The sequence below is a fragment of the Quercus lobata genome, chromosome 2 (genome assembly GCF_001633185.2).
Source record: "Quercus lobata isolate SW786 chromosome 2, ValleyOak3.0 Primary Assembly, whole genome shotgun sequence".
In the NCBI taxonomy this organism is placed as follows: Eukaryota; Viridiplantae; Streptophyta; class Magnoliopsida; order Fagales; family Fagaceae; genus Quercus; species Quercus lobata.
Window position 1 is genome coordinate 72,153,977 of NC_044905.1, and position 27,877 is coordinate 72,181,853.

At 38.2% G+C, this 27,877-nt stretch overlaps 2 protein-coding genes and 1 pseudogene across 2 annotated transcripts; all 3 read right to left on the bottom strand.

Annotated features, from left to right (window-relative positions):
• Nucleotides 1–5,802: 5,802 nt before the first annotated feature.
• On the bottom strand, nucleotides 5,803–7,734 carry LOC115970083. The gene is made up of 4 exons (XM_031089758.1): nucleotides 7,409–7,734; nucleotides 6,950–7,355; nucleotides 6,495–6,812; nucleotides 5,803–6,381 (listed from the first exon to the last, which is right to left on the bottom strand). The coding sequence occupies exons 1-4, from the start codon at nucleotides 7,732–7,734 to the stop codon at nucleotides 5,803–5,805; spliced, it is 1,629 nt and encodes a 542-aa protein (XP_030945618.1).
• A 2,471-nt stretch (nucleotides 7,735–10,205) lies between these two features.
• On the bottom strand, nucleotides 10,206–10,655 carry LOC115970093. Its single transcript, XM_031089769.1, has one exon. It carries the CDS (start codon nucleotides 10,653–10,655, stop codon nucleotides 10,206–10,208), a length of 450 nt encoding a protein of 149 aa, XP_030945629.1.
• Nucleotides 10,656–13,909: 3,254 nt separating this feature from the next.
• On the bottom strand, nucleotides 13,910–27,493 carry LOC115970102 (annotated as a pseudogene).
• Between the last annotated feature and the right edge of the window lie 384 nt (nucleotides 27,494–27,877).

The following is a 27,877-nucleotide window of genomic DNA, read 5'->3' on the forward strand; positions in this document are numbered from 1 at the left end:
CGGCTTTTTTTCCTTTCACAATTCTTAGGGAGTCTTCCTTGTATTGGGTTTGAAATATACCCTGTTAATTGTATGACATGCGATGTTGACTGCTTCTCCCCATAAATTTCTGGCCATACCTTTATTGTGTAACATAGCTCTAGCCATCTCCTGAATAACTCTGTTCTTTCTTTCTACTACACCATTTTGCTGAGGAGTAATAGGAGCAAAGAATTCTTGAGATATACCAAATCTAGTGCAAAAAGATTCCATATTTGAGTTCTCGAATTCTTTACCATGATCTTTGCAAATTCAATCAATCTTCATGTTCTTCTCATTTTTGTAGTCTTGTACACAAAGCTTCCATGTGCTCAGGAGCATCTAACTTGGATTTGAGAAGAATGACCCAGGTGTATTTGGTGAAATCATCTACTACAACCATGATGTATCTCTTTCCTCCAAGAGATTCAGTTCTAGTTGGACCCATGAGATCCAGATGTAGTAGCTCCAAAGGTTTGGATGTAGTTGATGTCTGAGTGCTTGGATATTTTGCTTTCTTCTGTTTCCCAAGCTGACATGGTCCACACACAACATTGCTAACCCTGTTGAGCTTTGGTATTCCCAACACTGATTCATGCTTAGATACAATTGACAGATGTTTGTAGCTAGCATGTCCCATCCTTTGGTGCCATAAGTCTTCATTTGGATAATGAATACTGTAAGGACAAGATTAGAGTTCCTAGCCCAATACGTGGATGGACTGAGGCCCAGAAAGCCCAAAACAATGAATTTGTAGAGTATAGGTTAGAAAAACTTGGCTTTGGTTAAGCGCACAACGAGTTAGATAGGTCTGATGACTAAAGAATAAAAACATACAAGTGTAAACTGAAGAAAAACGTCCACGGCAGAATCCGAGGATACTGGTTCTTATATAGTGTTCTTGGGTAAGGTTACAAGTCTAGTTCTAGATGGCTACAATACTTCTTTCTTGATTTTTCCGATCCTCCTTTCATGGTGGATTCGTTTCATTATATAGTTTCCTTTAAATGATCTTGGCCTTCCACTTGTTGCCCATCCAAGCTTTTACCTGGATATCCGTCCCATCGGACACCCCTTCTAGCCTCTTTGTGTGTTGGGGCAGCCAATTTAGCCTTGTTCAGGGGTCTTCTCCACATTAATGCAGCCAGAAAGTTAGCCGCAGAGCAATTAATGTGGTGGTTGCAGCTTTCTCTCCAAATATTTTTAGGACTCTTCCCTATCTGATGTTTTTGCAATGCTCGTCCGCTCCAATTGAACTTCCGGGATTGTCTCTCTTGTTGATAAACCATCTCTTAGGACCTCAGCTCTGTCTAGCCGAGGACGTTTTCATCCTCGGCACACTCTCCGGGGCTATTATGACCAAATCCCACCTTTTATTTATCAGTGCAATCTCCTCTGACGAAGACTTCTCCTCCTCGGGTAGATCCTTGTTCTCAGTTTGGGCCACAGGCCCAATATATGGATAAATAATGAACTTCTAGGGCCAAAGGCCCTACAATAGCCCTTAGAGATTCCCCTTTTTGGCTCTTCGGGAAGAAAGGAGGATTTTGATGTCCCTAAATTAGCTCCGTGCCTATTTCACCCTTCTTCTGCTTATGAAGATGCCCTTTTGTCTGCCCAAGACACGTTCCTGGCACTACAGCATTCGAGGCACGTCTTTATTAAATTCTGGTGGCTCTTTGTCCCCCACGTTCTACGACATGATGCGAATCATAAGGTTAAGGGCTTCGTAGGGAATTGAGCAGGAACTTTCCCGCTCTCTGCACTCTCCTTGGTATAAATATCTATCAAATCAATTTCTTTTCTCACTTTAGCATTCATTTCATTCTAGCGCTCATACCTTGAACCTGCACACCTTTTTAACTCACCTGAGCCCTTACAAATACTAAAGACCCGTTCAAGGACACCTTTATTCTATCCGTAAGTCTTCTTGAACTTTTACTCTTTAATTTTCTACACATTCCTCTTTTCTTCACATTCTTTCTCTTTCTCTTCGGTTCTAATTTCCTTTCTCAATCTCTTTAGTTTTCCCAGCCTTTTCTAGAAATGGGTAGATATAAGAGATTAGTAGATTTCGAGGAGGGGATAGAAAGCTTTAGGGCTCGTTATAGGATCCCTCTAAGAGTAGATATTAGGTACTGTGATAAGGGTCAATGGCCCGAGGATAGGCAAGTCGGGGAGGTAGTAATCTCGATGATTGCCTTCATAGAAGGAGGGATGAAAATCTCCATGGGTAGAGTCACTAGAGACTACCTTAGAGCTCATAGGTTGGCTCCCACTCAGTTTACCCCTAATATGTTTAGGATCTTAGGCTCCGTGGATGCCCTCAACGAAAAAAATGGGTTTAGGTCTAATCCACCACGATGTCAATTGGGTCTATAACCTTCACCGTCTAAAGGGGCAGGGATACTACTTGAAATCAAGGTATCCTGAGGTTAGGCTCATTCAATGCCTCCCCGAATCCAACAAGGGGCTGAACAAAGACTTCCTGATCTTGTCAGGGGAATGGAGTAATGGTCTCCCTTGCCCGACGAGAGAGGGAGAACCAGGTGGGGTACTAGGTCTAGGGTACTCATTTATAAGTCCTTTCTTTGATTTGCTGTATTTTCATATCTGATAAAATTTTATTTCCCTGATGGATTTGCAGACAGACGTGCTGCTAAACCAAATTTCAATTTGGTCAACAAGGATAGCCTAGACGAAATCCTTAAGGCCGAGGTGTTTGTGAATTCAGACGGCCAGTTACGAGCGGCTCACTTGATCCTAGGATACACGCCGATCTCATCAAGCTTCCAATCTCCTAAGTGTGTCATAAAGGCTAGAGACCCCCGCCTTCAACGGATAAGCATAGCTGCGCTAGGTTTCCTTCTTCTTGGTCCAAAAGTAGAAAGTGTAGAGATCACAACTCCTATCCCTGAAGGTATTCCTAAGGCAGGAGTCTTGCCACAACAACGAACGGCTGGAGTAACCACTTCATCTCGCCTTGTCGACATTGAAGAAGGAGAAGTGTTAGAAGTGGTTGACTTCGAGGACGAGTTCCAAGTTTTCAGCTAAGCCTTGTCCCTGGAGATCTTGCACCCTGATCTTGGTCCCCCATTTTCCCCAATAATCGACAAAATGAGGATACAATGCAAACCTAAGTCCAATTTGCTGGACTTGATAGAGTCCTAGCCCAGGAAGGATGCACCTGGGAAGGCAGCACGCACCAAGCCTCCCACCCTTCCACCTACTCTGCCCCCCCAGGCGACCGAACTAAAGAGGAAAAGGGAGCCGAAAGGGAAAGAGGTGATGGGAGCAGGGCAAACTCTTCCCCCTCGTGAGGACGATGCTCAAAAGGCATCAAAACAAGCCAGAATGGGGTAAAGGGGCACCAAGAGGGGTGCCGAGAAGAGGGGCGATCCTCAGGTTAGGCCTCTAGCCTGGCTCCCTGCCCCAATGCTGAATGGGGAACCTCTCCTCACTAATGCCTCCATTCACGACTTTCAAGGAGGAGTAGCCGGTTACGTGGCCGACACAGTGGAGCAAGCCTTACTACTCCCTAAGGACATGGCCGAGCTATGTGATATGAGGAGACATGAGGTTTTCCTCAGTCTCAAAAGATATCTTGCTATGGTATGTCCCCCTTCCTTCTTTATAACTTATTCTCTTCACTTTCCCCTTCTAACTCTTGTTTCTTCCTTTGGCAGGCTGTTTAAGCCTCTTTCCGGGTTGAGGAGATAGCTAACTCTTGCCATCGACAGATGAAAGAGGAGGAAGGGAGGCGTAATGCTACAGTGGAGGCCTTTAGCATGGTAAAGAAGAGCAACTAGGAGCTTAAGAAGAAGCTGTAGGAGGAGGAGAAAGAAAGGAAGTATGCAGTGGTAGCCCTGGGGAATGTTGAAAAGTAAGTTGAAAACCAAAGGCTTCTGCTGCGTACTGCTGAGGACAACTTGGCCACTTCCAAGACTCAGATTGCTGAACTAAAAAAGAAATTGGAGGAGGTCGAGAAGGCCAGAGTTCTCGCTGAGAAGGCCCGAGAGGAGGAAAAGAAAGCTAAAGATGAAGCAGAGTAGCACAACTATGACGTTGGTATGGCCAAGACCGAGGACACCCTTAGGGCCGAGGTCCCTGCTGAATGCAGAACCTACTGCGCCTTAACATGGGACGAAGCCCTCAACTAGGCTGGGGTTGAGGCCTCTTCCGTGCTCAGGAAGGCAGGAAGTGTCTACTACCCACAAGCCATACGCCTTGCGAGCTCTTCAGATTCCAAGGTCGACCCAGCACCCTCGGAAGTAGGTGAAGCCCAAGGAAGTCCACCCAAAGCCTCTCTTGCAGATAATACTTTTTCTGAGGGTGGGGAGCAGGCTGAGGACATTACCAGAGATGGGGATGTCAACGAAGGCACAGTCCAAGGCGCTGACTTAGCTCCACCTATTCCAGGGGATCTCCTCAAAGAAAAAGAAACTTCCCAGAGCATGGAGCTGGTGTTGGCAACTCTTGCCATACCCCCAAAAGTGGACCCAAAGGATAAGGCCCAAGTACCCCCCACAGCAGCGGATACCCAACCTCCCAAAGATGCAAAGGAAAAACTTGTAATAAAGATGAAAAAGTAGTTGTATTTTTTTCTTGTTATTTAGCTGCCTTTGTTAGAGGCCTAAACTTAATGGAAATTGCAGATTTTCTTCTAATGATTTTGGTTTTTATGTTGCCCCTACTTTAAACTTTGCTTGTTGTGATGGGATATATCTTGAGTGACCAATCCATCTAAGTAACAACACATATCTTATGCAAAAATATGATCAGTATTAAAACAGATTAAATCTGCCAAGTTAATCACCTCGGCCATGCCTAATTCTAACTTGAAAACTTGCACAGCATTGTGACGTGAACATAGGTTTTAAAGTTACAATCCGCCTTACTTAAAAACAACTTTATAAGGCCTGAGAGGCAGGCCACTTTCGTACAGACATGGACATGACTACAAATGCTTTTAAGTGATGCTCATGAGCATCCATTTGGGACCTTTTGTTGCAATGAAAACCATTATTGTTTGGGAGTAATTACACCTAACACCAAAATAGTTAATAAAGCTTACTAACCTACCGTAAAAAAACATTTCACAAAGTCTACCATGCCCAAGGTTTTGCTCTGACATTTAGCCATTTGAAGGGAAGTGTCAATTTGTCCAAGGTATGTGGTCCGAGGAGTCAGGCATGACCAAGTTTCTGTTTGATACTTAGGTAGTTGTCATAATGTGTTAATTTTCCCAAAGCAAATGGTCTGAGGAACCAGGCATAGCTAAGGTTCTGTTTAACACTTAGAAATATAATTCAAAGATATCAATTTTCTCAAGGTATGTGGTCCGAGGATCCAAGCATGACCTAGGTTCTGTTTGATTCTTAAATAGTTGTCATAATGTGTTAATTTTCCCAAAGCAAATGGTCTGAGGAACCAGGCATAGCTAAGGTTCTATTTAACACTTAGAAATATAATTCAAAGATATCAATTTTCCCAAGGTATGTGGTTCGAGGAGCTAAGCATGACCTAGGTTTTGTTTGATTCTTAGATAATTGTCATAATGTGTTAATTTTCCCAAAGTAGATGGTCTGAGGAACCAGGCATAGCTAAGGTTCTGTTTAACATTTAGAAATATAATTGAAAGATATCAAACTTTCCAAGGTATGTGGTCTGAGGAGCCAGGCATGACCTAGGTTCTGTTCGATTCTTAGATAGATGTTAATAACGCATGACACATAATAAAACAAACCCAAATAGGGTGAAGGAAGCTTTTATTAATAATAATACCTATACATTCCAAGGGCGTGCTACAGCTTTTTCCTCTAGATCCTCCAAATAATAGGCACCTATCCCGGCCGCCGATGTGATACAATATGACCCTTCCCAGTTGGGTCCCAACTTTCCCCATGCTGGGTTCCTTATCGTTCCTAGGACTTTTCTTAAGACCAAGTCGCCAACTGTTAGTGGCCTTAACTTTATGTTGGCATCATACCTTTGCTTGACCTTGTTTTGGTAGTAGGCCAATTGGACCATGGTGTTTTCTCTCCGTTCTTTAATTAAGTCCAAGCTCTTCTCCAACAACTCATCGTTTTTGCTTGGAATGAAGGAATTTGATCTCAATGTGGGGAATCTGGTTTCTAAAGGGATAACAGTCTTGGCCCCATAAGTCATAGAGAAAGGCGTCTCTCCTGTGGACCTTCGAGGTGTAGTTCGATAGGCCCATAGGACATGGGATAGCTCTTCTACCCATTTCCATTTTGCATCATCCAATCTCTTTTTAAGTCCACTTACTATGACTTTGTTGACAGCTTCGACCTGCCCATTTCCCTGTGGATATGCCGGGGTGGAGTATTTATTCGTTATGCCCTGGTCACAGCAATATCTTCTAAAGGCTTTACTATAAAATTGAAGTCCATTGTTCGAGATGAGGGTTTGGGGGAGGACCTGGCATCATCCAATCTCTTTTTAAGTCCACTTACTATGACTTTGTTGACAGCTTCGGCCTGCCCATTTCCCTGTAGATATGTCGAGGTGGAGTATCTATTCGTTATGCCCTGGTCACAGCAATATCTTCTAAAGGCTTTACTATAAAATTGAAGTCCATTGTTCGAGATGAGGGTTTGGGGGACTCCAAACCTGGTGACAATGTTTTTCCAAAGGAATATTTTGACATCCACATCCCTGATATTCGCCAGAGGCTCAGCTTCAACCCACTTTTTGAAATAATCCGTGCCGACCAACAAATACCTCTTATTCCCTGTTGCTTTAGGGAAAGGCCCCACAATATCCAAGCTCCACTAAGTGAAAGGCCAAGGGCTAGTCAAGGGATTAAGGACTTCTCCTGGTTGATGAACGTTTGGCACAAACCTTTGGCATTGGTCACACCTCTTCACATATTCCTGTGCCTCTTTCTGCATGCTCGACCACCAATAACCTTGTGTGAGAGCTCTGTGAGATAAAGATCTACCCCCGTGTGGCTTCCATAAATCCCCTCATGCAACTCTTCTAGGAGCAGCTCAACTGCTTCAGGGTGTACGCATAGCAGATATGGGCCAGAGAAGGATCTTTTATACAGCTTTCGGTCCCTAGACAGCCAGAACCAAGGAGTTTTTCTCCGTATCTTGTCAGCTTCAAATTTACTTTCAGGCAGGACGTCTTCCTTAAGGAATAGCATAATAAGGTCCATCCAGTTAGGCCCTGCCCTTATTTGGTGAACATGGACCACATGCCTTCCCTCCTCATAGGGTTTGCACAAGTCTTCCATAAGGATTACCCTAGGCAAGCCTTGTGCCGCGAATGTTGCTAGTGTGGCGAGAGAATCCGCATGGGCATTCCTACTTCTAGGAACTTGTGATGAAACAAAAGACTCAAAATTAGACTGTAAATGTCTAACCTGACACAAATATTCCTGCATTCTAGGATCTTGTGCCTCCAACTCCCCTTGACTTGGCCTACAACCAGCCTTGAGTCAGAAAAAATCTCCACTGTTTTTCCGCCCATCTTCTGAACCACGGTCATCCCTACCAATAGAGCTTCGTACTCGGCTTCATTGGTCATAGTCGAGAATACCAATCTTAGAGACTTTTCAATTGTGATCTTATTTGGAGATATCAAAACGAGTCCCACCCCAGATCCTTTGTGGTTAGTTGCACCGTCAACGTAGACCATCCATGACAGGGGCTCTTGTAAGGAGATTACGCCAACCGATTTTCCATCCATGTTTCACTCTTCTAATTCATCTTCTGATGGTTTTTCGGCGAACTCGGTGAGGACCTGACCCTTGACAAAGGTGCGGGGCATATATTTGATATCAAAAGCCCCTAGGATCATTCCCCATTTTGCAACTCTCCCTGTATAGTTAGCGCTCCGAAGTAAAGATTTGAGCGGGAGTTGGGTCAAAACAACAACCGCGTGCCATGCATCACTGCCAAAATGGCCTTCTCCAGTGGTAACGGACCTCGGTGGACTTACTCACGTAATAAACCGGCCTCTGTACACCACAATTTACCCAAATTAACACCAAACTCACCGCATGAGATGCCATTGCGATGTAGGCAAACCTCATCTTCCTCGGGATGGACATGATGGGCGGCCGAGACAAATATTCCTTCAACTGCTATAATGCCAGGACGCATTCCTCGGTCCATTCAAACCTCTTCCACTTGTTTAATAACTTAAAAGAAAGGTCTACATCGGTCAGTTGATCGAGAGATGAATTGATTTAAGGCGGCAGTCATCTCGATTAACCTTTGGACTTCGTTTAGATTCCGAGGTGGTTGTAGGTTGTTGATTGCCTTAATCTAGCCAGGATTGACTTCACTTCCACGATGTGTGACCATGTAACCTAAGAACTTGCCTTACCCAACACCAAAAGAACATTTGGAAGCATTAAGTCATAGTTTGTGTTTCCTCAAGATATCAAAAATATTCCCGAGATCGTTAACATGCTCGGACTCTACCTTACTTTTTACTACCATATCATCGATATAAATTTCAATGTTTTTCCCTAACTGTGGTTCAAACATCCTGGTCATCATCCTTTGGTAGGTAGCCCCTGCGTTCTTCAAACCAAAGGGCATCACTTTATAATGGTAGTTTCCTATAGGAGTGACAAAAGTTGTCCTCTCTTGGTCGTCCAAGGCTAAAGTTATCTTATGGTACCCTTGAAAGACATCCAGAAAGCTCATCCGAGGATGGCCTACAGTTACGTCCACTAGTTGATCAATCCGAGGCATGGGGAAGGGGTTTTTTAGGCAGGCTTTATTCAGATCTGTAAAATCTACACATACACGCCATTTCCCACTCTTCTTCTTTACCACTACCGTATTGGCCAGCCATTCAAGGTAGAACACCTCCTTAATAGCCCTAGCCCACTTAAGTTTCATCACCTCGTCCTTTACTGCATCTGAATGTTCCTTGGATGAACGCCGAGGTGGTTGTTTCCTGGGGGTGACAGAGGGATTGACATTCAGATGATGGCAGATGAAGCTCAGATTCACTCTCGGAGCCTTGTAAGTATTCCAAGCGAATACATCAATGTTGTTCTTAAGAAAAACTACCAACTCCTCCTTCTCCCGAGGTGGTAGCTGAGCCCCAACTTGAAAGAACTTTTCCGGATTGTCACCAATGGGGAATTTCTCCAGATCCTCACATTTGGCCTCCTCGACAGGCCCCTCGTTGGTAATTCCAGAGACATTAACTGCTATAAACCTTCCTTGACTATGGACAAGGACTTAGCTGCTGGCTGATGCAAAATTGTAGACATGAGGCACTGCCTAGCCATAGATTGGTTCCCTACCAGTTCCTCAACTTGGTCTCTGGACAGATACTTAACCTTCTGATGTAGAGTTGAAGAAATGGCACCCAAGGTATGAAGCCAAGGTTTGGCGACAATGGCCGTGTACTTCTGAGCCGGCCTGCACGGGCAACCTAATCTAGCCCTTAGGGGCAACAAGCTTCCCATCAAAACTTACCAGAGGCAAATTGTAAGTTGTCAGGTCTTCAGGTTTCAAATTCAGTGCTTTGTACAGGTCAGGATACATGACTTCTACACAACTGCCTTGGTCCACCATTACCCTCCTCAAATCATACCCCCCTATTCAAAGGGTGACCACTGAAGTGTCACTATGTAGTTGGATAGTTCCGATCTTGTCTTCATCCGAGAAACTCAATGAAGGTCAGATCTCTAATCTAGCTCTCTTCGGCTCGGAGTTGGGGTCCTCGGTTGGTGACCAGGCCACGGACATCACCCTGGCAGGTTAAGAGCCAGTCCTTCCAGGCACAGCAAATATGACATTGATTGTGCCTAGCGGGGGCCTTGAAGAAGCATTCCCCTGACCCCCTGACCTTGACTGGTCTCCCTGTTCGTTGGTTCTGTACAGAAATTGTTGCAGTTTCCCCTCCTTAACCAGTTGTTCTAGATGGTTCCATAATGTTAGACAATCATCAGTGGTATGTCCTCGGTCTTGGTGATACTGACAATGGAGGCTTTGGTTGTGCCTTGAAGTATCTCCACTCATCTTGTTCGGCCATTTGAGATACGGCTCGTTCTTGATCTTTTCTAAAACTTGATGTACCGGTTCTCGGAACACGATGTTTATCACTTGTGGGGCTGCAAGTCCAGATTGTCCAGCAAAATCTCTCCAGGGTTTGTTATTATTGTAGCGTTCCGACCTGAAATCCCTCATCTCTTAAAGGATAACCTTGCCTTTCCCCTTATCTTGCAGTTGGTCTTCCTCAACCCTCTTATACTTGTCAATCCAATCCATGAGTTGACGTATACTGGTGACGGGTTTCCCCGTCAAAGACTTCCTTAAGTCATGCTCTGCAGGCAGGCCGAGCTTGAAAGTACTGATGGCCACGTCCTTAAAATCGCCCCCTATCTCGTTGAACATCTCCCAATATCGGTCCGAGTATGTTTTCAGAGTTTTTTCCTCTCTCATGGACAGAGATAGCAAAGAAGCCAAAGGACGAGGAGCTCTGCTGCACGTAATAAAACGGAACCCAAATGTTTGGGTGAGTTCCTTAAAGGAACTAATGGAATCTGCCTTCAGACCATTAAACCACCTCATCGCCACAGGCCCCAAATTGGACGGAAAAACCTTGCACATCAAGGCTTTGTTCTTGGAATGTACAGCCATCTTTTAATTAAAGTGGTTAACATGTTCAACAAGGTCCGTTCTGTCGTTATACAAGGTGAAAGTGGGTTGAGTGAACCGCCGAGGAAGTCTCCCTTCCTTAATCCAATGGGTGAAGGGTGATTTGAAAATTTGGTTGAGTGCTCTGCTCATAGCGTCATTTACCAGGCCTTTCGAAGACGAATTATTGTTTCTACGTCCATGGCGGTAATCTTCGTCATATGAGAAAGATTCACTGGGGGTATTTCTTGACCTTTGCCTATAGTCTTTGTCCTCCTCATCATCAGAAGAGTAGTCAGAATTGGAAGGAGCTCACCTTTTGTGCTCGTGATGTAAGCTTCTTTTTAGGTGATCAATCTCCTTCTGCATGTTTCTGGCATTTTCCTCAAGAAAGATATGGTTTTTACCTCGAGACTGACTCTTACTGGTGTGGGTAGTGCGTACACTTCCCTCCCAGTCTCTCCTTCACTCAAGTTCACGGAAATGATCTTGATGCTGAGAGCCCATAGATTCTGTTGGATTTGGACCTGATCCTACCATCGTTCAACGTCTAACTCACTATCGCACCAATAATTTCCCACAGATGGTGCCAATTGTAAGGACACGATTAGAGTTCCTAGCCCAACACGTGGATGGACTGAGGCCCAAAAAGCCCAAAACAATGAATTTGTAGAGTATGGGTTAGAAAAATTGGGCTTTGGTTAAGTGCACAACGAGTTTGATAGGTCTGATGACTAAAGAATAAAAAAATACAAGTGTAAACTGAAGAAAAACATCCTTGGTAGAATCCGAGGATACTGGTTCTTCTATAATGTTCTTGGGTAAGGTTACAAGTCTAGTTTTAGATGGCTACAATACTTCTTTCTTGATTTTTCCGATCCTCCTTTCATGGTGGGTTCCTTCCATTATATAGTTCCCTTTAAATGATCTTGGCCTTCCACTTGTTGCCCATCAAGCTGTTACCTGGGTATCCGTTCCATCGGACACCTCCTCAAGTCTCTTTGTGTGTTGGGGCAGCGAATCTAGCCCTGTTTAGGGGTCTTCTCCACATTAATGCAGCCAGAAAGTTAGCTACAGAGTAATTAATGCGGTGGTTGCAGCTTTCTCTCCAGATATTTTTAGGACTCTTCCCTATCTGATGTTTCTACAATGCTCGTCCGCTCCAACTGAACTTCCGGGATCGTCTCTCTTATTGATAAACCATCCCTTAGGACTTTAGCTCTGTCTAGCCGAGGACGTTTTCATCCTCAGCACACCTTTTGTTTATTAGCGCAATCTCCTCTGACGAAGACTTCTCCTCCTCGGGCAGATCCTTGTTCTCGGTTTGGGCCATAAGCCCAATATATGGATAAATAATGAACTTCTGCGCCCAAGGGCCCTACAAATACTATTGAACACAATGTCAGCTTCAAGTACCAATCTGTAGCAGTTATCTAGAGTGCGGACTCTGCTTATGAGTTTCTCTCCAGACTTATTCAAAACGAGACATTTCCCTTTTGAGAATAGCACCATGAAGTCTTGATCACAAATCTGACTTATGCTTAACAAGTTCACTCTCAAACCTTCTACATACAATACATTTGTAATGTCTGGCAGTCCAGGTAGAGAGATGGTTCCCTTCCCTTTTATTTGTGATTTGCTCTCATCACCGAAAGTGACATTTCCACCTTTCTTAGACTCGAAAACCTTAAAGAGAGAACGGTCTCCAGTCATGTGTCTCAAGCATCCACTATCAAGGTACTACAAACATGTGTCCATAACTTTAAACGCTGACTTCATCATAAAGCACACTTCACTCTTGTCAGATGAACTCCTTTGCACATTTTCATTTTGAGACAGTCTAGTCTCTTCTTTGTCACACCAAAACCTTTTTCAACAATCATCAAGATAGCTTTCAAATAACTTTCTGACTTACATTTTCTGAAACACTCAATGAAATAGAGATTAGAAAAGCAAGATGTATTTGAAATAAAAGATCTTTTTATGCTACTTGTAGCCATGACAACAGGGGTCAATGGATCACACAGCAAAGATTAAACCTAATCAGAGTGTACCTGCTCTAATACCACTTGATAGGGTAAAATGAATTGATCCCTTGCAATTAATTAATTAATTACCCAAGTTAATTAATTAGATCAAATTTCATACAATAGCGTGACAGCACAAACAAATTACCAATTATACTAAATGCAACGAAAAATAAATTTGACACAAGTGATTTGTTTACGAATGGGGAAAACCACCAAGGCAAAACCCCACCGGGTGATTTTAAGGTCACCACTCCCAAGAATCTACTATTATCAATCACAAGCGGTAACAAGTATAAGTAATCTTACCAAACCCTTTGGCCTATCCCAAAATATCAACCTACAGTTGAACCCTTATCCCAATACTTAATTAGACTTATATTGTAGTGGCAATCTTTCCATTCAATGTACGAATCCCAGTACGTGACTAACCAATGATGCACGGATCCCAAACGTGACTAACCAATGATGCACGAATCTCAGTACGTGACTAACTCCAGTAACTTGAAGAGGTTGTTGGCTACCAAGTTCTTCAGTTCATCAAGAATGAAGATTAGGAAGCTCCTTGGTTACAAAACCCTTGGCATAAAGACGCAGTAACTTTTTCAGAGAGAATAATGAACTAGGGCACTTTCTGCATACGTTCTCCTCGTATGACGGCCTTTAAAAATAAGCCTTATATTTGTCTAGGGTTGTGAGAAAAGAAACCCTATACAAGTATACAAGCATGGGTCGAGAGTCAGATCTGGAATTTCTGATTTCGTAAGTCTCGACAGAAACAGCTTGTGTCGAGCTTCTGTTGAGCTTCAACATTAAATATCGATAGAAGTCTTTCTGACGAGATTGCTGTCGAGTTTTAATGAACAACTCTTCTTCACTTGTTTTTTGGTCAGATCTTCATGGCTTTAACACTTGACTTGAACAACATGTTTCTTGAAGTCTTAAACACATCCTAGATCTACTCAATTACAAGTAAAGTGCATTTTGTCAAAGGATTAGCCAATTTCATAAAATATGTCCCTAACAATTTTCATAGCTGTTCAGGAATTGTAAGTGGAAGTACAATACTAAGTACAATATGTAATGAAGAAGATGACCAACGAGACTGAATCCACATTATTACAAAACATAAATTCAAAGAGAACTAGTCTCTGTATTAGCCACATCTCAAACCACGGTGCTTGGAATACTCCAAAATCGATAAGGTTCAAATTTATTCTATTAAGAAAGTTGGAACTAATTGTCACATTGGTCTGCAACTCTGCATATATATGATATATCGGCTAATTAGCTAGCCAAGAAGACCTTGAGCCATTTCGCAGACTTCTTGAGGATTTTGTCCAAGTTATTGAGGTAATCAATGTAAGCAAGCCCGTACCGCACTGTGTAGCCTGACCCCATTTCGAAGCAATCCATTAAAGCCCACATGAAGTATTGATCGGTGCAAAACTGCAAGTGAACAGTATCGTAGTTTTATAGTAAAGTGATGAGAAGAGTATCCTTCTCAGGGATTAGTAACTTACTTTTGACAAATACCAAAATTATGCTAATCTCGATTTTATCTAGAGAATCACTAAGGTTTTTGTAATTGGAATTCAAAATAAAATCAATTTAAATAAAAGATACGCAGAGGAAAAGAAAGATGTTGCTTGAAAATCAACTTAATGAGAAAGAAACTTCTCGGAAATCGATTTCACCTAATCCCTCACTATGCTTTACTCATCTAGCTAATTGAATTTAATTCTCTCTTTTTGTTAGTAATCTCCAAACTCTTCCAAAAGCCTCTTTCGACAGTCAAATGGAAACATTCTTGTTCATCATTTTACACAAGAGTATGCAATTTATTAAAGCAAGAAAGCATTAAGACCAACGATTTTAATACTACATAAGTTCATATAAGTCTTTCGATCTCTATATTTACCTATGCTGAAATATTCAAGATCTATCCTATAATTCCCTCTTTCGACAGCAAATCACAAGATCAAAATCATCTAATTAATGGCCAGTTAATTAGAAGCAATAAACTCAGAATAAATCAAACAAACATGAAGAGAATAATTCAAATTACCATAGAAAAGCAAGCATAGTTCAGAATTAGATTACATCGTTTTCCTAGAATAAAGAAAATTTAGTTCATGCTAAAAATCAAATTCAACATAAACGAATTCACCATCATTTTTTTGAGAAGATTCGAAGGAAAATAAATGCTGAAAAATTATCTGTTCAGCCCTCTCTATTCAGCGCCCCTTCTCTGTTCCAGCCCTCTTTTTCTTTTCAGTTTCCTTTGTTCAGCACTTCCTTCTTTCTTTTCTGTTCAGCCCTTTCTTTTTCTTTTTTTTTCTTTACGTGTTTCCCTTTTCTCCTTCTCTTGTTCAGCCTTCTATTTTTCAGCCCAAAACCGTGTTGAGCCCAAAGCCCAAAACGTTTTGCTTCAAAAGCCCCAACGTGTTGCTCCTTTTAGTTCAGCCCCTCTTTTTCTTTTGTGCGTGCCTCCTTTTTTTCCTTGCCAACTTCTAAGGCCATAAAGAAATCTTCCTTTGGTTCCATTTATCCAAGACCCAATATTCTCTCTAGCTGCTTCACATCTCTTTTATTTGAATAAATCTTTATTTTCTTCAAATCTGGAATAAAATTTAAATAACAAAAATCAAGTCTAAAATCAACAAAATAAATAAAATAAGACTAAAGTTTAAAATTGAGAAGTGATAAATTACACTCAATAATGCAAGTCATCAAGTATCCATTTACGTCTGCTCCCTGGCTGCACTCAAACCACAAAAAATCTTTATGACTTTGTTTGTTGGGACAAACTTTTTAATTTTATGGTCTTATTTATGCATAATATTGGTGCCATCAAGAGAATATGTGACAATTATTTAGTTGCGATTGGCGGATTATAAAGCGGAACAAAATTAGTAGGTAGCACTCAAGAACATACTTGATGGCTACTGAAATGGCATAAAGATGCTGAAGAATATGCTGAATTCGAAAATCATCTTGTAATGCAGTCTCTACTGCAATAGTATCATCTCGTTTCTCCGGATATCCTGTTCCAAGGCATATACAATCATATCAAGATAAAAAAAAAAAGATTTTCTGATGTCTTTTTTTGCTTGATGAATATGAAAAAGAGGAACTATTTTAATTAAATTACTAACCATTCTTAGTAACAAGAACTTAGGATTGTTGTATGCATTCGAAATATAAACCAATGCATCAGTTAACCCTTTTGGATAGATATAAATTTCAGTGCTGCCTGGTGTCTGGGTTAACAATGAAATATCATGTTCTTAGTCGATGTCTTAAAGTCATTGGGTTTAATCAATGTGTAAATGATAGATTTAAAACAAAACAGTCTTACCGGTGCGCCAATGGGTACCCCATCTTTCTCAGCTGTGACAAATGCAACAAACAGGAAAGATGGATTAGATATTCCTAACTATCAAAACCAGATTTAGGCTAAATTCAATTGCATGCTAAATTAAGCTATTTTGCAAACGAAACCTCAAAAGTTTACCTGAGACTGTAGCAAACTGATAGTCAAAATAGGTAGAAAAGGTTGCATCTTTATCAAATGCTACGGCAATTGCGTATCTGGATGTCTAATAATTGACACCAATAAATTCGAAGGATCCTTTAATTAAAGTCTTCTCGTCATCTGTGAATTCTAGAAGTCCATCCCTTACCAAATCCTTCATGATGAATGGGTAATCTCTAAACACTAATGGTTTTAAAAACCTGTTCATACAATAGAAAAAAAAAAAGAAAATGAAATTAGACATAATTTTTTAGTCGAAAGGATTTGATTATGTATGTGTTTTATTGACAACGATAAATTTTCTAACCATCCAACCAAGAAGTCAAATGCTCTCCGTGCTGCATCTTGATCCTGAATTGTATTTGAACCAGGCAAAAACCATTCTGTCACTAGCGAAATGCCGATTTCTCCTGCTTGGGTTGAATATTAACCAAAAAAGAAAAAAAGGTTATATAAATAATATTATATAGAAATAAAAATTCAAAACTAGTTATTCTAAAGCAAAGTGGGTGTTAGCTTATGATTGGCCTGGTGGAAAATGCTGCAAAACGAAAAGAAGAAGAAGAAGAAGAAGAAGATGATGATGATTTAATTAGATTTCACCTGGTATGTGTCTCTGTAGAGTTTTACAGCTGTGGCATGGGCTAATATAATGTGATGGGCACAAAGGAATGGATCTGTTGCAGCATTTTCGAGTGTGTTGGTCGTATTGACTGTATAACCGTACAACGCCCAGACTTGTGGCTCATTGATAGTAATCCAGTGCTTCACTCGGTCACCAAAATTTTGGAAACAAACATTGGCATAGGCTGTAAAATCATCCCTATCAATAGTAAGGTGGCAACCAACTACATTGATTAATATCTTAGGAAACTTTGATAGTTATAATGATTAAAATAAGACATCAAATACTAGAAGAACTTGAACCTACACAATCTGGCTGCTTCAGAAGCCATTGTATTTGTCTCCCAGTGCTTGAGGTAAATCGAAGTGGAACATTGTCACAAATGGGGTTATCCCTGCATGGGAAATTCAGAGTCTAGCTCATTTTTTGAGTAGTTGAAAAGAAAACGGGTTTGAAACTATTGGAACAAAAACTTATTGTCCTTTCATCATGAATTAAGCACAAGTAGGGTTGAAAAGTAAATTGATTCATACCATTTTTTGTTAGTTCATTAATAAGATTGTTGTAGAAATTGATTCCCTCTTGGTTTATTCCACCATCTACGGTACCATCTGCAAGTTGATTATGAAAAAGTACATAAATTTCATATTATACAAAATAGTTGGCTTGTTTGAGGCTGGGTTGTTTAGAAGAAGAAAATACCAGGCAGAATTCTTGACCAGGAAATGGAGAATCTGTAAGTGTTTGCCCCCATATCTACCAGGGCTTGCACGTCATCCTGTGTTGCGAGCTAGTTAGAAAAAGAAAGAAAGAAAGAAAAAAGCACCATCTTTTTTTTTAGTTACAAATTAGTGACAAGAAGGAAGTTGTATTTTTTTGGTGAAAATATTGACCTGTTTGCATGAAGTTTGTATTTTATCCATAAACTTTAAAAAGTTAATTATCAATTTTTAAACTCTTCCTTCTCAAAAAAAAAAAAAAAAGAAAAAAAAAATCTTAAACTATTGAAAACATTACACTTTCTTTTAAGATTATTATTATTTTTTCACTAGCTTGAGGAAAAAAATAAAAGAACAATTTTTTTTTTCTTTCAACAGTTTAGGAATGAAATAATATTATTTTTGGAGCAAAGGAATGTTTTTTAAGGGTTTGGGATGAATATTGAAATTCATGCAACTTTTAGGTATAAAAATAATACTTTAACCCATTTTTAAATTCCTTTTGATATAGTGTTGTGTTACAAACTTATTTTCCAAAATATAATCCTAGATATATTACAAATTTTACTATATAACTTTTACAAAATAATGTATCATCAATCACAAAAATATAACTCAAACATTAATTTCTTTTTATCAAGATCTCTAATATTCATTTATCATATTGTTGGAAACCACCAATCACATTTACTATCATATTAATATATAAAAATTAAGTAGTAAAATTTGTAACATCTTTAACATTTTCCTTTATGAATTTAGGTGGCAACAAAAACTTTGATCCACGAAGAAGGGGGAAAAAGAGAGACAATTTTCCCCTGCAGTTATTATTATTATTATTACGTTTTTAATGATTCTAAAGCTTTATTATTGTCATAAAGCATATCAACAATCCTACCAAGGCATAAGAATATTTTTCTAATTTGAGATTCATGATTCAATTAGGTATTTTCCTTTAAAGATTTTAGGGCAAATTACATTATATCCACCTGAGTTCACCTCAATTAGTCTTTTGTAACCCACATTTGTTAAAAACAAGAGTAAATATGTATTTCTATGCTCATTTTATGTCTCTCTCCTCTCAAAACATAAAAAATATAAATAAAAAAAAGAGAAATAAAGATAAAAATGCTAATGTTATAAAAACATTTAGGGGTAATTATGCCCCCATTCACTTGAGATTTGGATGAATGACACTCCACGCCAACCTTGAAGGAAAAAAACACTCCCTTCCCTTGAGGTTTGAAGAAATTAACACTCATCACCCTCCATTTATATTAGTAACGAAATATTTTAAATTTGTGTCTTTATAAAAGTTTAACAATGATTAGTAAAAACATAATTGATAAATTTAGAATAAAAATGCCAAATTTATCAGGTACTAAAACACTTGTAACAATAAATCTCTCCATAACCTGTTTATAAATATAAAAGAGAGAGTAAAAAACATGCTTAATATTTTAAAATGCACTTTGATAGTTTTTAGACCCCTTAAAACACAATTGGATTAACCTAGTTAATTAGCCAAGTTGTTACTTAGTCCAAATTCCAAGTCTAGGTTATCACAAACAAACAATCATATCATGCATAGCAGCGGAAAGATAAATAATACAATGATATGATCACCTAGGAAACCAAACCGGTAAAAACCTGGAGAGGATTTAACCTAACTATCCTCAAGGTAAACCTGAATCCACTATAAAAGAATCGAAGTTGTTCAATAGGACTTAGACCACTAACATCCTATTGCTACCCACCAGTAGAAACTTACTGACATGACCACGTGCAAGCTCCGAAACCACGAATTCCTTCTTTCTTGGATTCTCCAACAAGTACAAGTAGACCTGCTTGTGTTTCTTTAAGTTCTTATGGCAGCAATTTAATAATCATCAAGCTCTTGAAGAAATCTCCTTCTTGATAATCCTAAGCTTGTGTAAAGGAAAGCTCCTCACAAATCTCACAAGAGATTTACATAAACAGCAATATGAACAATATTAAAACGTGGCTAGGGTTTGCCTTATATACCTGGGGCAAAATTACAAAACCCTAAAACGTTTTAAATAAACTAGGGCTGAGTTGGAATTCTACAGAAAATGCATTTGACCCGATTTTCGATTGATCGAGCCTAAGCTTCGATCGATCGAACTAGTTCGAGAAGCAATATTAATTTCTGCATCAACTTGTTCCAACTTTACATAAATGAACCAACTTTGAGAAAGTCTAAACACGACTAAACATCTTGTTTTGATCATGGTTTGTCAACAATACACATTAGAGTTTTAAATACATAAGATCCTAAGTCTTTAGAACCTAACAAACTCCCCCTTTGGCAATCTGTGACAAAATACAACTAAAAGATCAAAGTTTACAAAGAAAAGCCCTTTACATAAAAATGCTTATAAAAACAAATCCAATCCTAACTACTATCTATCAGTTGCAAGTGTAGACAGCAGCTCAATCGAATCAACCTGTATATTTCGTGAAACACTAAACAAAATGCATAACCGCATGTGTGACAGAAAAACAAAAACTTGTAAATCAACAAATATGCAAACTAACTCTCCTCCTAAGTTAGCATCAAAAACAATGTTAACTCCCCCTAAACTAAACATTCTTGTATTTTCCACACATATTCCCACATTTCATCTAAATGCTCCCCCTTTTTGTCACGAATTGTCAAAGATAACTCAAACAAAGAGTAACAAAGGTCAAGAGAAAATAGACAATCAAGGGAACACAAAACAATTCAACTCTATAGAAAATAGAGACAACTCCCCCTACGAAGAGCAACAACTCCCCCTATGAACAACAAAGGTTAAAAAAAAAACTTTTCTCCCCCTATAAAAATAGGAAAAAAAAAAAAAAAACAAGTTTTTGGAAAAACAGTTTTGGGGAAAATTTAGGGGGTGGGGATAAATAAAAACACACAAACCTAACTTAAAAAAAATTAAGTTGAGGATACACATGAAGAAAAATATTCTCTCTTTTAATAAATGCAAACTTGACACTATGTGACCCATAAACAGTTGCATGAGTAGAGAAAATATTTGCACATTGATTATCCATCATATCTCTTAAGAAAAATATTTTCTGCAGTTCACACATAAAAATAGCATATACTAAAAAGTACATAGCTCAAAAAATTAATCAAACAATATTTAAATCATGTTGAGTACCCAATTTAGCAAAGTGTATGCATGTTATGTGTGAAAACAATGAGAGATATGACTACAAAACTGCAAGATGGATACAAAAAAATTAATGTAATGCATCCGAATCCTAAACATAAATGATGCATGAAAAAAAAAATTTGGTCAAATACTTAAAAATTGAAATTTTACAGTTTCGATCGATTGAGCATCGATCGAATGCCAATCAAGTCAGGCAGATTCAAACCAAAAATTTTTTATCACAATTTCGATCGGTCAAGAGACAGATTCAATCAATCGAAAATCTGGAAAAATCAATTTTTTGAAAAATAGAGCAATTTAATGCAGAAACTCCTCAAAGCACAATATTTCATGAATGAAATGCATGAGTATGAGATTAAAAGTTTTTCGAAAACCCTTGAATTTAACCCAGATCTTCCAAAAACAAGATTTTCAATCAATTTGTCCTTAAATCTTAAACTTTAAACACATTTTGCATCAAAATTAAGGAACTTTAATCTTGGATGGCCACAACAAGATCACACACAATATAATGTACCAAGTTTAGCAAAGAGTAACTTGTGTAGTGTGTGCAACTAGCAAAAGCTTGAAAAACATGTGAGGTGATATGTAAATAGAAATCAATCACAATTTCTACAAAATTCATCACATAGAATTTGAAAGAGACTATCACCAAAAGAGTTACATCATATAACTCCCACATCTCCTAGAAAACAAGCTTGCAATCATGTAAGTTTCTTGATTTATCTCATATTGTACACACCAATTTTTATTTGATCAGAAACTTATTAAAATAGTCGGGATAATGTACACACCAATTTTATTTGTTTGATTTAACATTAAGTCCAATAATGTACACACCAATTTTAACATTTAAACCGAGGCTACACCTTATATTCTTTTTGTGCATGTGCTACACTTTCTCGAGTACAAAATCTTATAATATGCACTAAGGTGTTCATGATTGGCTAGTAAACAGTGGTGAGATGGTTATTTATGCCTTTCTCAAAAGGTTCAAGTCCGACAGTCAAAGACATGTGACTTCAAGATCAAGACAATGTGATCAAAAATTATAAACATCTCCCACACAACATGCACTACAAAACTCAAACTAGTAAAGTGCAATAAATAAGTCCATCCAAGCTAAACAAGGTACATAAACTTGTTATGTAAAGATAGTATGGCCAATCCTTGATTATAAATCCAAGATGTGAAATACAAAACACAAAAATCTTTTTGGTTTAAAAAAAATTAACGACCAAAAACAAAAAGCACACATTATGCTAAATGAACAATGCAAATGCAATGCAATGCATGACAATGCTTAACTAAGCCATAGAGGGTACACAAATAAGAAATATCAATTTCTTAATTAACCCATGAATACATGTACAAACTAGTACATACTCATACAAAATCAAAAATAGCTTAACACTTATATAACACATACTATTCAAGTTTCTCCACAATGTCAAGCATGTTCTAATCAAGAGAGAGATATCATAATTCATGTAATCCTCAAGAAAAATAAAACTAGACACAAAATAAAATATTTTTGTCTTTTTGAAATTTTTCAATGTTTTTGGATTTTTTTAAATAAAAAAAACTAAAAAACAAAACAACCAAAAAACAGAAACAAGACATGTTCACAAACAATTGAAAGAATTAAATCAGGGACAAGTCAGCAACACTCACCTTAGAGAATCTTTTCTCACCCATATAGCACAAGTCTTCAGCTTTGTAGGTGAAAATCCATGAGAAGCAGAGTGTATTTGAGGGATTACACCAATCTTCTGAGAAATACTAAAATCCTGCAAATTCCTTTCACTAGCCAACAAGCTTAAATTTTTCAAAATAATATGAAACAATTTATATGGACTTATGGCAGGAGAAACATCATCACATATCCTAGATTGAAACACAGAATGCTTAAATTTCAGTTTATGACAATTAGGATGAATGTGACCAGAGACATCACAAAAGTGACAAACAGGAACAAATTCAGGAACATTAGTATTCCTAACAACAAATCTAGTCTCAGATTTTGGTTTTTGCCTCAACAAAGAACAATTTGGTCTAATATGACCAACAACACCACAAAGGTGACAAGTAGGCACAAAAACAGATTTATTATGCCCTCTAACAGTAAGTTTAGAAATAGGTTTAGAAACATCAGCTTCTACATCAGAACTTTTACCTTTGTCATACCTAGCAAAATAAGCCTTTTCTTTATTATTCCTCTTGAAAGGAGGGATATAAACTTTCTTAGTTTTAGGCTTAAGAGAAATAGAAACACTTCTGTTATCAACAGTAGGCTTGGTACTGGTCAAATTTTCAATTTTAGCTTTAGATTCAACTAATTCTTATTCCAAGCTTTTCATCTTCTCATCTTGAAAGGAAATTTGTTTTCTCAAAAATTCATTCTTTTTATTAGATTCATCTAATCTAACAACCAATTTCTCTTTTTCAAGATTAGCCAATTTTAACTCTTCCTTGAATTTCTTAGCAATATTCATAGATTTCAATAATTCCTTATGAAGAGTTTCACAGGCATCAATAAAATTAACAGAAGCATGAGTAGAAACATGATCAGAAAGACACTTCAAATTATCCATGACAATAGGGGTCAAGGATCAACTCTTAGATCAAAAGATCTAAAACAAAAGAACTACTCGCTCTGATACCACTTGATAGTTTTTAGACTCCTTAAAACACAATTGGATTAACCTAGTTAATTAGTCAAGTTGTTACTTAGTCCAAATTCCAAGTCTAGGTTATCACAAACAAACAATCATATCATACATAGCAGTGGAAAGATAAATAACACAATGATATGATCATCCAGGAAACCAAACCGGTAAAAACCTGGGGAGGATTTAACCTAACTATTCTCAAGGTAAACCTGAATCCACTATGAAAGAATCGAAGTTGTTCAACAGGACTTAGACCACTAACATCCTATTACTACCCACCAGTAGAAACTTACTAACACGACCACGTGAAAACTCCGAAACCACGGACTCTTTCTTTCTTGGATTCTCCAGTAAGTACAAGCACACCTGCTTGTGTTTCTTTAGGTTTTTATAGTAGCAACTGAATGATTATTAAGCTCTTGAAGAAATCTCCTTCTTGATAATCCTAAACTTGTGTAAAGGAAAGCTTCTCACAGATCTCACAAGAGATTTACACAAACAGTAATATGAGCAACACTAAAACGTGGCTAGGGTTTGCCTTATATACCTGGGGCAAAATTACAAAACCCTAAAACGTTTTAAATAAACTAGGGCTGAGTTGGAATTCTGCAGAAAATGCATCTGACCCGATTTTCGATTGATCGAGCCTAAGCTTCGATCGATCGAACCAGGCCGAGAAGCAATATTAATTTCTGTATCAACTTGTTCCAACTTTACATAAATGAACCAACTTTGAGCAAGTTTAAACACGACTAAACATCTTGTTTTGATCATGGTTTGCCAACAATACATATTAGAGTTCTAAATATATAAGATCCTAAGTCTTTAGAACCTAACACACTTTAATTAAAATTTTAAAGCAACCCTCAAAAGCCAAGCTCAACCTCCAAGGCCACAACCCACAGACACCCATTAACCCCCACTCGTTTCTTCTCGAGATTGAGTCCCAGGTACTTGATGTTTTGGGGATTTGATTCAAGTGTCTTGCTACTATGGTTGGGATTGTTGGCTGGCTGGGTTTGAAGTTGTAAGGTTGTAGACGGAGGAGACGAGATTTGGAGTGGCTCAACTGTGAACCTTGTGAAAGAGAGAGGGTACTGTTTGTTTCTCGATCGGGAAGATGTGGGGGTTTTTTTATGGGTGAGATTTTTATTGGTTACACAAAATAAACATAGGAACCAAAATAGTGTAGATGATTAGTCCTTGCAGAGCTACAAATTGAAGGTCGGTCATCATGGGTTGTTCCTGCCAGCTTGGTCATCATGGTTTGTTGTTGATTAGATGACCGTGGGTTGCTAGGATTTTTGTCGGCGTGTTCTTGTCTTCTTGAGGCAAACGAGCAGTGGAGAATTTAGATCCATTCAGGTAATGTGATATTAATTAAATACACAATTACATTTATAATATCAATTTGAATTATGTAATAGGCCCATTTAAATAAAGATAATATATAATATAAAATATTAGAAAAAGGTGCCAGCTATCAGTCAAACATGAACTGATGCAGTGGCGTCATCTATAAGCACTAACAAATTAAACACTATTTCAACTAAATAGAGAGACTTTACCAAACGGGAGATCTCAGCAGATAACAAAGCAAAATAGAGAGAAAGGGAAGAGAGATTTACTGGAGGTTGGAGCAAAGCGGATGACAACAACAAAGCAGATTGTTAAGTCGTTGAAGTGTGGAGAAGGGATTTTTTTTTTTTTTTTTTTTTTTTTTTTTTTTAAGTAACCAAACTGATAGTCTTCGACTGATAAATTTCAAGTTTGGGGATTTGTTAAAGATATTTTTGGTGTTTTGATTTGAGGGGCTGATTTACCCCAAAAAAAAAAAAAATAGAGGAGCTATTGAGCAAAGGAATGGGCTAGATTTTTTTTTTTTCTCTTTGTATCATTTTTTATTCCTCAAATTCTAGGAGGGGCCAAAATTGACTTTACATACAATTTCGTTATAATTTATCATTTTATTAAGGTTGTAATTGAAATTTTAAAAAAGTTAGGGGGCCAAGGCCCCAACGTGGGAGATTATTAGAACCTATGGGAGGACTACTGACTTGGTCCTCCAAAGCCTTACCAACCAACAGAAACATGACAGCTGTTAAAAAGATGAGCCAGCTTCCATTAACCACACTTGCAAAGAAACTTAACTCTCGGTTAAAATGCAAAACTAAACCCACTAGAAAAAATCAAACCCATTATCTTCATCTTTCTTTTTCTCCCTCTCTCTATTTCACTATTTCCCCACACTCTCTTCTCAGTTGAAAATTAAAATCCTTAGAAGTCTTGGCCGTGGAGCGCAACACAGTGACATAGTCAACAGAGACTCTTAGAACTGAGATGCCACAAGCTCCAGGGCGGCCGGTTTTGGTATCAGATTTGGTAGGGACCTGAGGATTTTGGTGGTGGGGATAGACAGATTTGGAGTTTTGGGTTCTTTGCTGAGATGGAACCCATGCCCACTTCAATCTCAACATTGATTGTGATGATGGGATGAAGGTGCGAGCGAATATATATATATTTTTTTTTCATCACGGTTTTTATTTTAAGAGCAAGTCAACAGCAAACTTGTTGGAATTTGGGAGAGGAGATTTTTGCATTTGAGTGTTGCTTTTGCATGTTGCTGGGTTCCTTGATTTGAAAGTTGTTGTCATTATTTATTTGTTTTTATGGGAAATGTTGTTGTCATTTGTATAAGGGAATGTGAATAAAACACCAAAATCATTATCCCAAAATTATCAATGAGGTCTGAATTACTCTAACTAATTCAAATACTTGTTTTGTGTTCATTCTAAAGGCATACACCAAAGATAAGGATACGGTTTTGTAAATACCACTAACTTTGATTGATTTTCATTTTCTTTTTTCCAAATTAACAATATTGAAGAAATAGCAAAGATTGATGTTCGAAAGTTTAAATCAAGATTGTATCGGTTATATTCAGTTGTGGGTTTGCTTCTGGCTTTGAAGAATTGGTTTTGATGCGAATACCGAAATAGACTTAAGGAGAAAAAGAAAGAGGCAGATCGCAGATGAGATAATGGGTTTGATTGAAATTTGTAATTTTGCCGATGAGTTTAGTTTGCTTTTTAACCCAAAGTTAGGTTTGTGTAGTTAGTGGAAGTTGACTTATCTTTTTTTTAACAGCTGTCATGTTTCTATTGGTTGGTAGGACTTGGGAGGACCAAGTTAGCAGTCCTCCAGTAGGTTCTAATAATTTCTCCCAACGTGGCTTCGCCTCTAACTGTATATTGCTTTCTGTACTTCCATCACGTGTAGAAATACCGTTTACAAAAAAAAAATTTGTAGAATTGGTTTTATATCATTTATTGAGAACTATGTAGCAATATTCATATATACTTTGTAACGAGTGTATGAATCAACTGCAACGTCCGTGATTCCATCATCATCTTGGATATAACTATCCCAGGTCGCTGGTCCTCTCCCTCCTTTATCACCTTTTCCTTCTGTCTGTACCATTTCATTACATGTCAGTTATAAATGCAAAGCACGTATTCTATATAAATGAATGTATGTGTGTTTATAAGAGAGAGAGAGACCTGAAAAGCAGAAGTGGAGCAACCAAACTTGAAGTCAGTAGCGAAGTCTTTTCTTGTTGTTTGGTTGGTTGCAGTTGTATCCTTGGTTTGGTTTGTGCTAGTAGTTTTATCAGTAACTAAGTTGGTGGAACAGTTACAGAACCTTTCCAACATCTAATGGTAAGCCTCAAACTCTTGTTCTCATTTCTCAGAGATGGGACTCTCTGACTTGCTCCAAAAATGGTAGTTTCTGATTTCTTCAAAGAACCCAAACCAGCCGTTGATGGCTCATTGGCAATGCAAGGTTAAATGCCATGTTGAGAGAGAGAGGGAGAGGGGAATTTAGTGCTTAGGGATCTATAGCTGAGGGCTGTTTATAGATTTGACGTGATGAAACAGTATCGGAAATTTGATTGAGGACTTGGGTGCATCTCCAACAAACACTCTAAAACCAAAATTCTTTAATTTAGAGGGTAAAACTCTTTAAGTTACTGTTCATGATCAATTTTTTTTTTTTTTTTTGTTAATAATTAAAAGGCTGTTTGATTTGAGAAAAAAAAAAAAAAAAAAAAAAAAAAAGAAGGCTGTTTTCACTTTTTAGTATTCATTTTCAATCCACAAAAAATTGGTTTAGTTGTGTATTTTGTACTTAGTTTTCATTTCCTGTATTCCAAAAACTAAATTTGAATACAGAAACTGAATACAACTTTTCAACCTTTTTATTTTCTCCAAAAATAAATCCATGTCATTCTCATAATAAAACTGAAAACAAGTGGGACCCATTTTCATTAAATGGTTGAAATGTTTGGTTCTTTAACGTGGGTGGAACTTGGGAAAAGAGAAATGTTGATTCTATTTAGAATTCTAATAGACTAGTGTAAGTGAGGAAAGTTGTTGTTGTTGTTGTTGTTGTT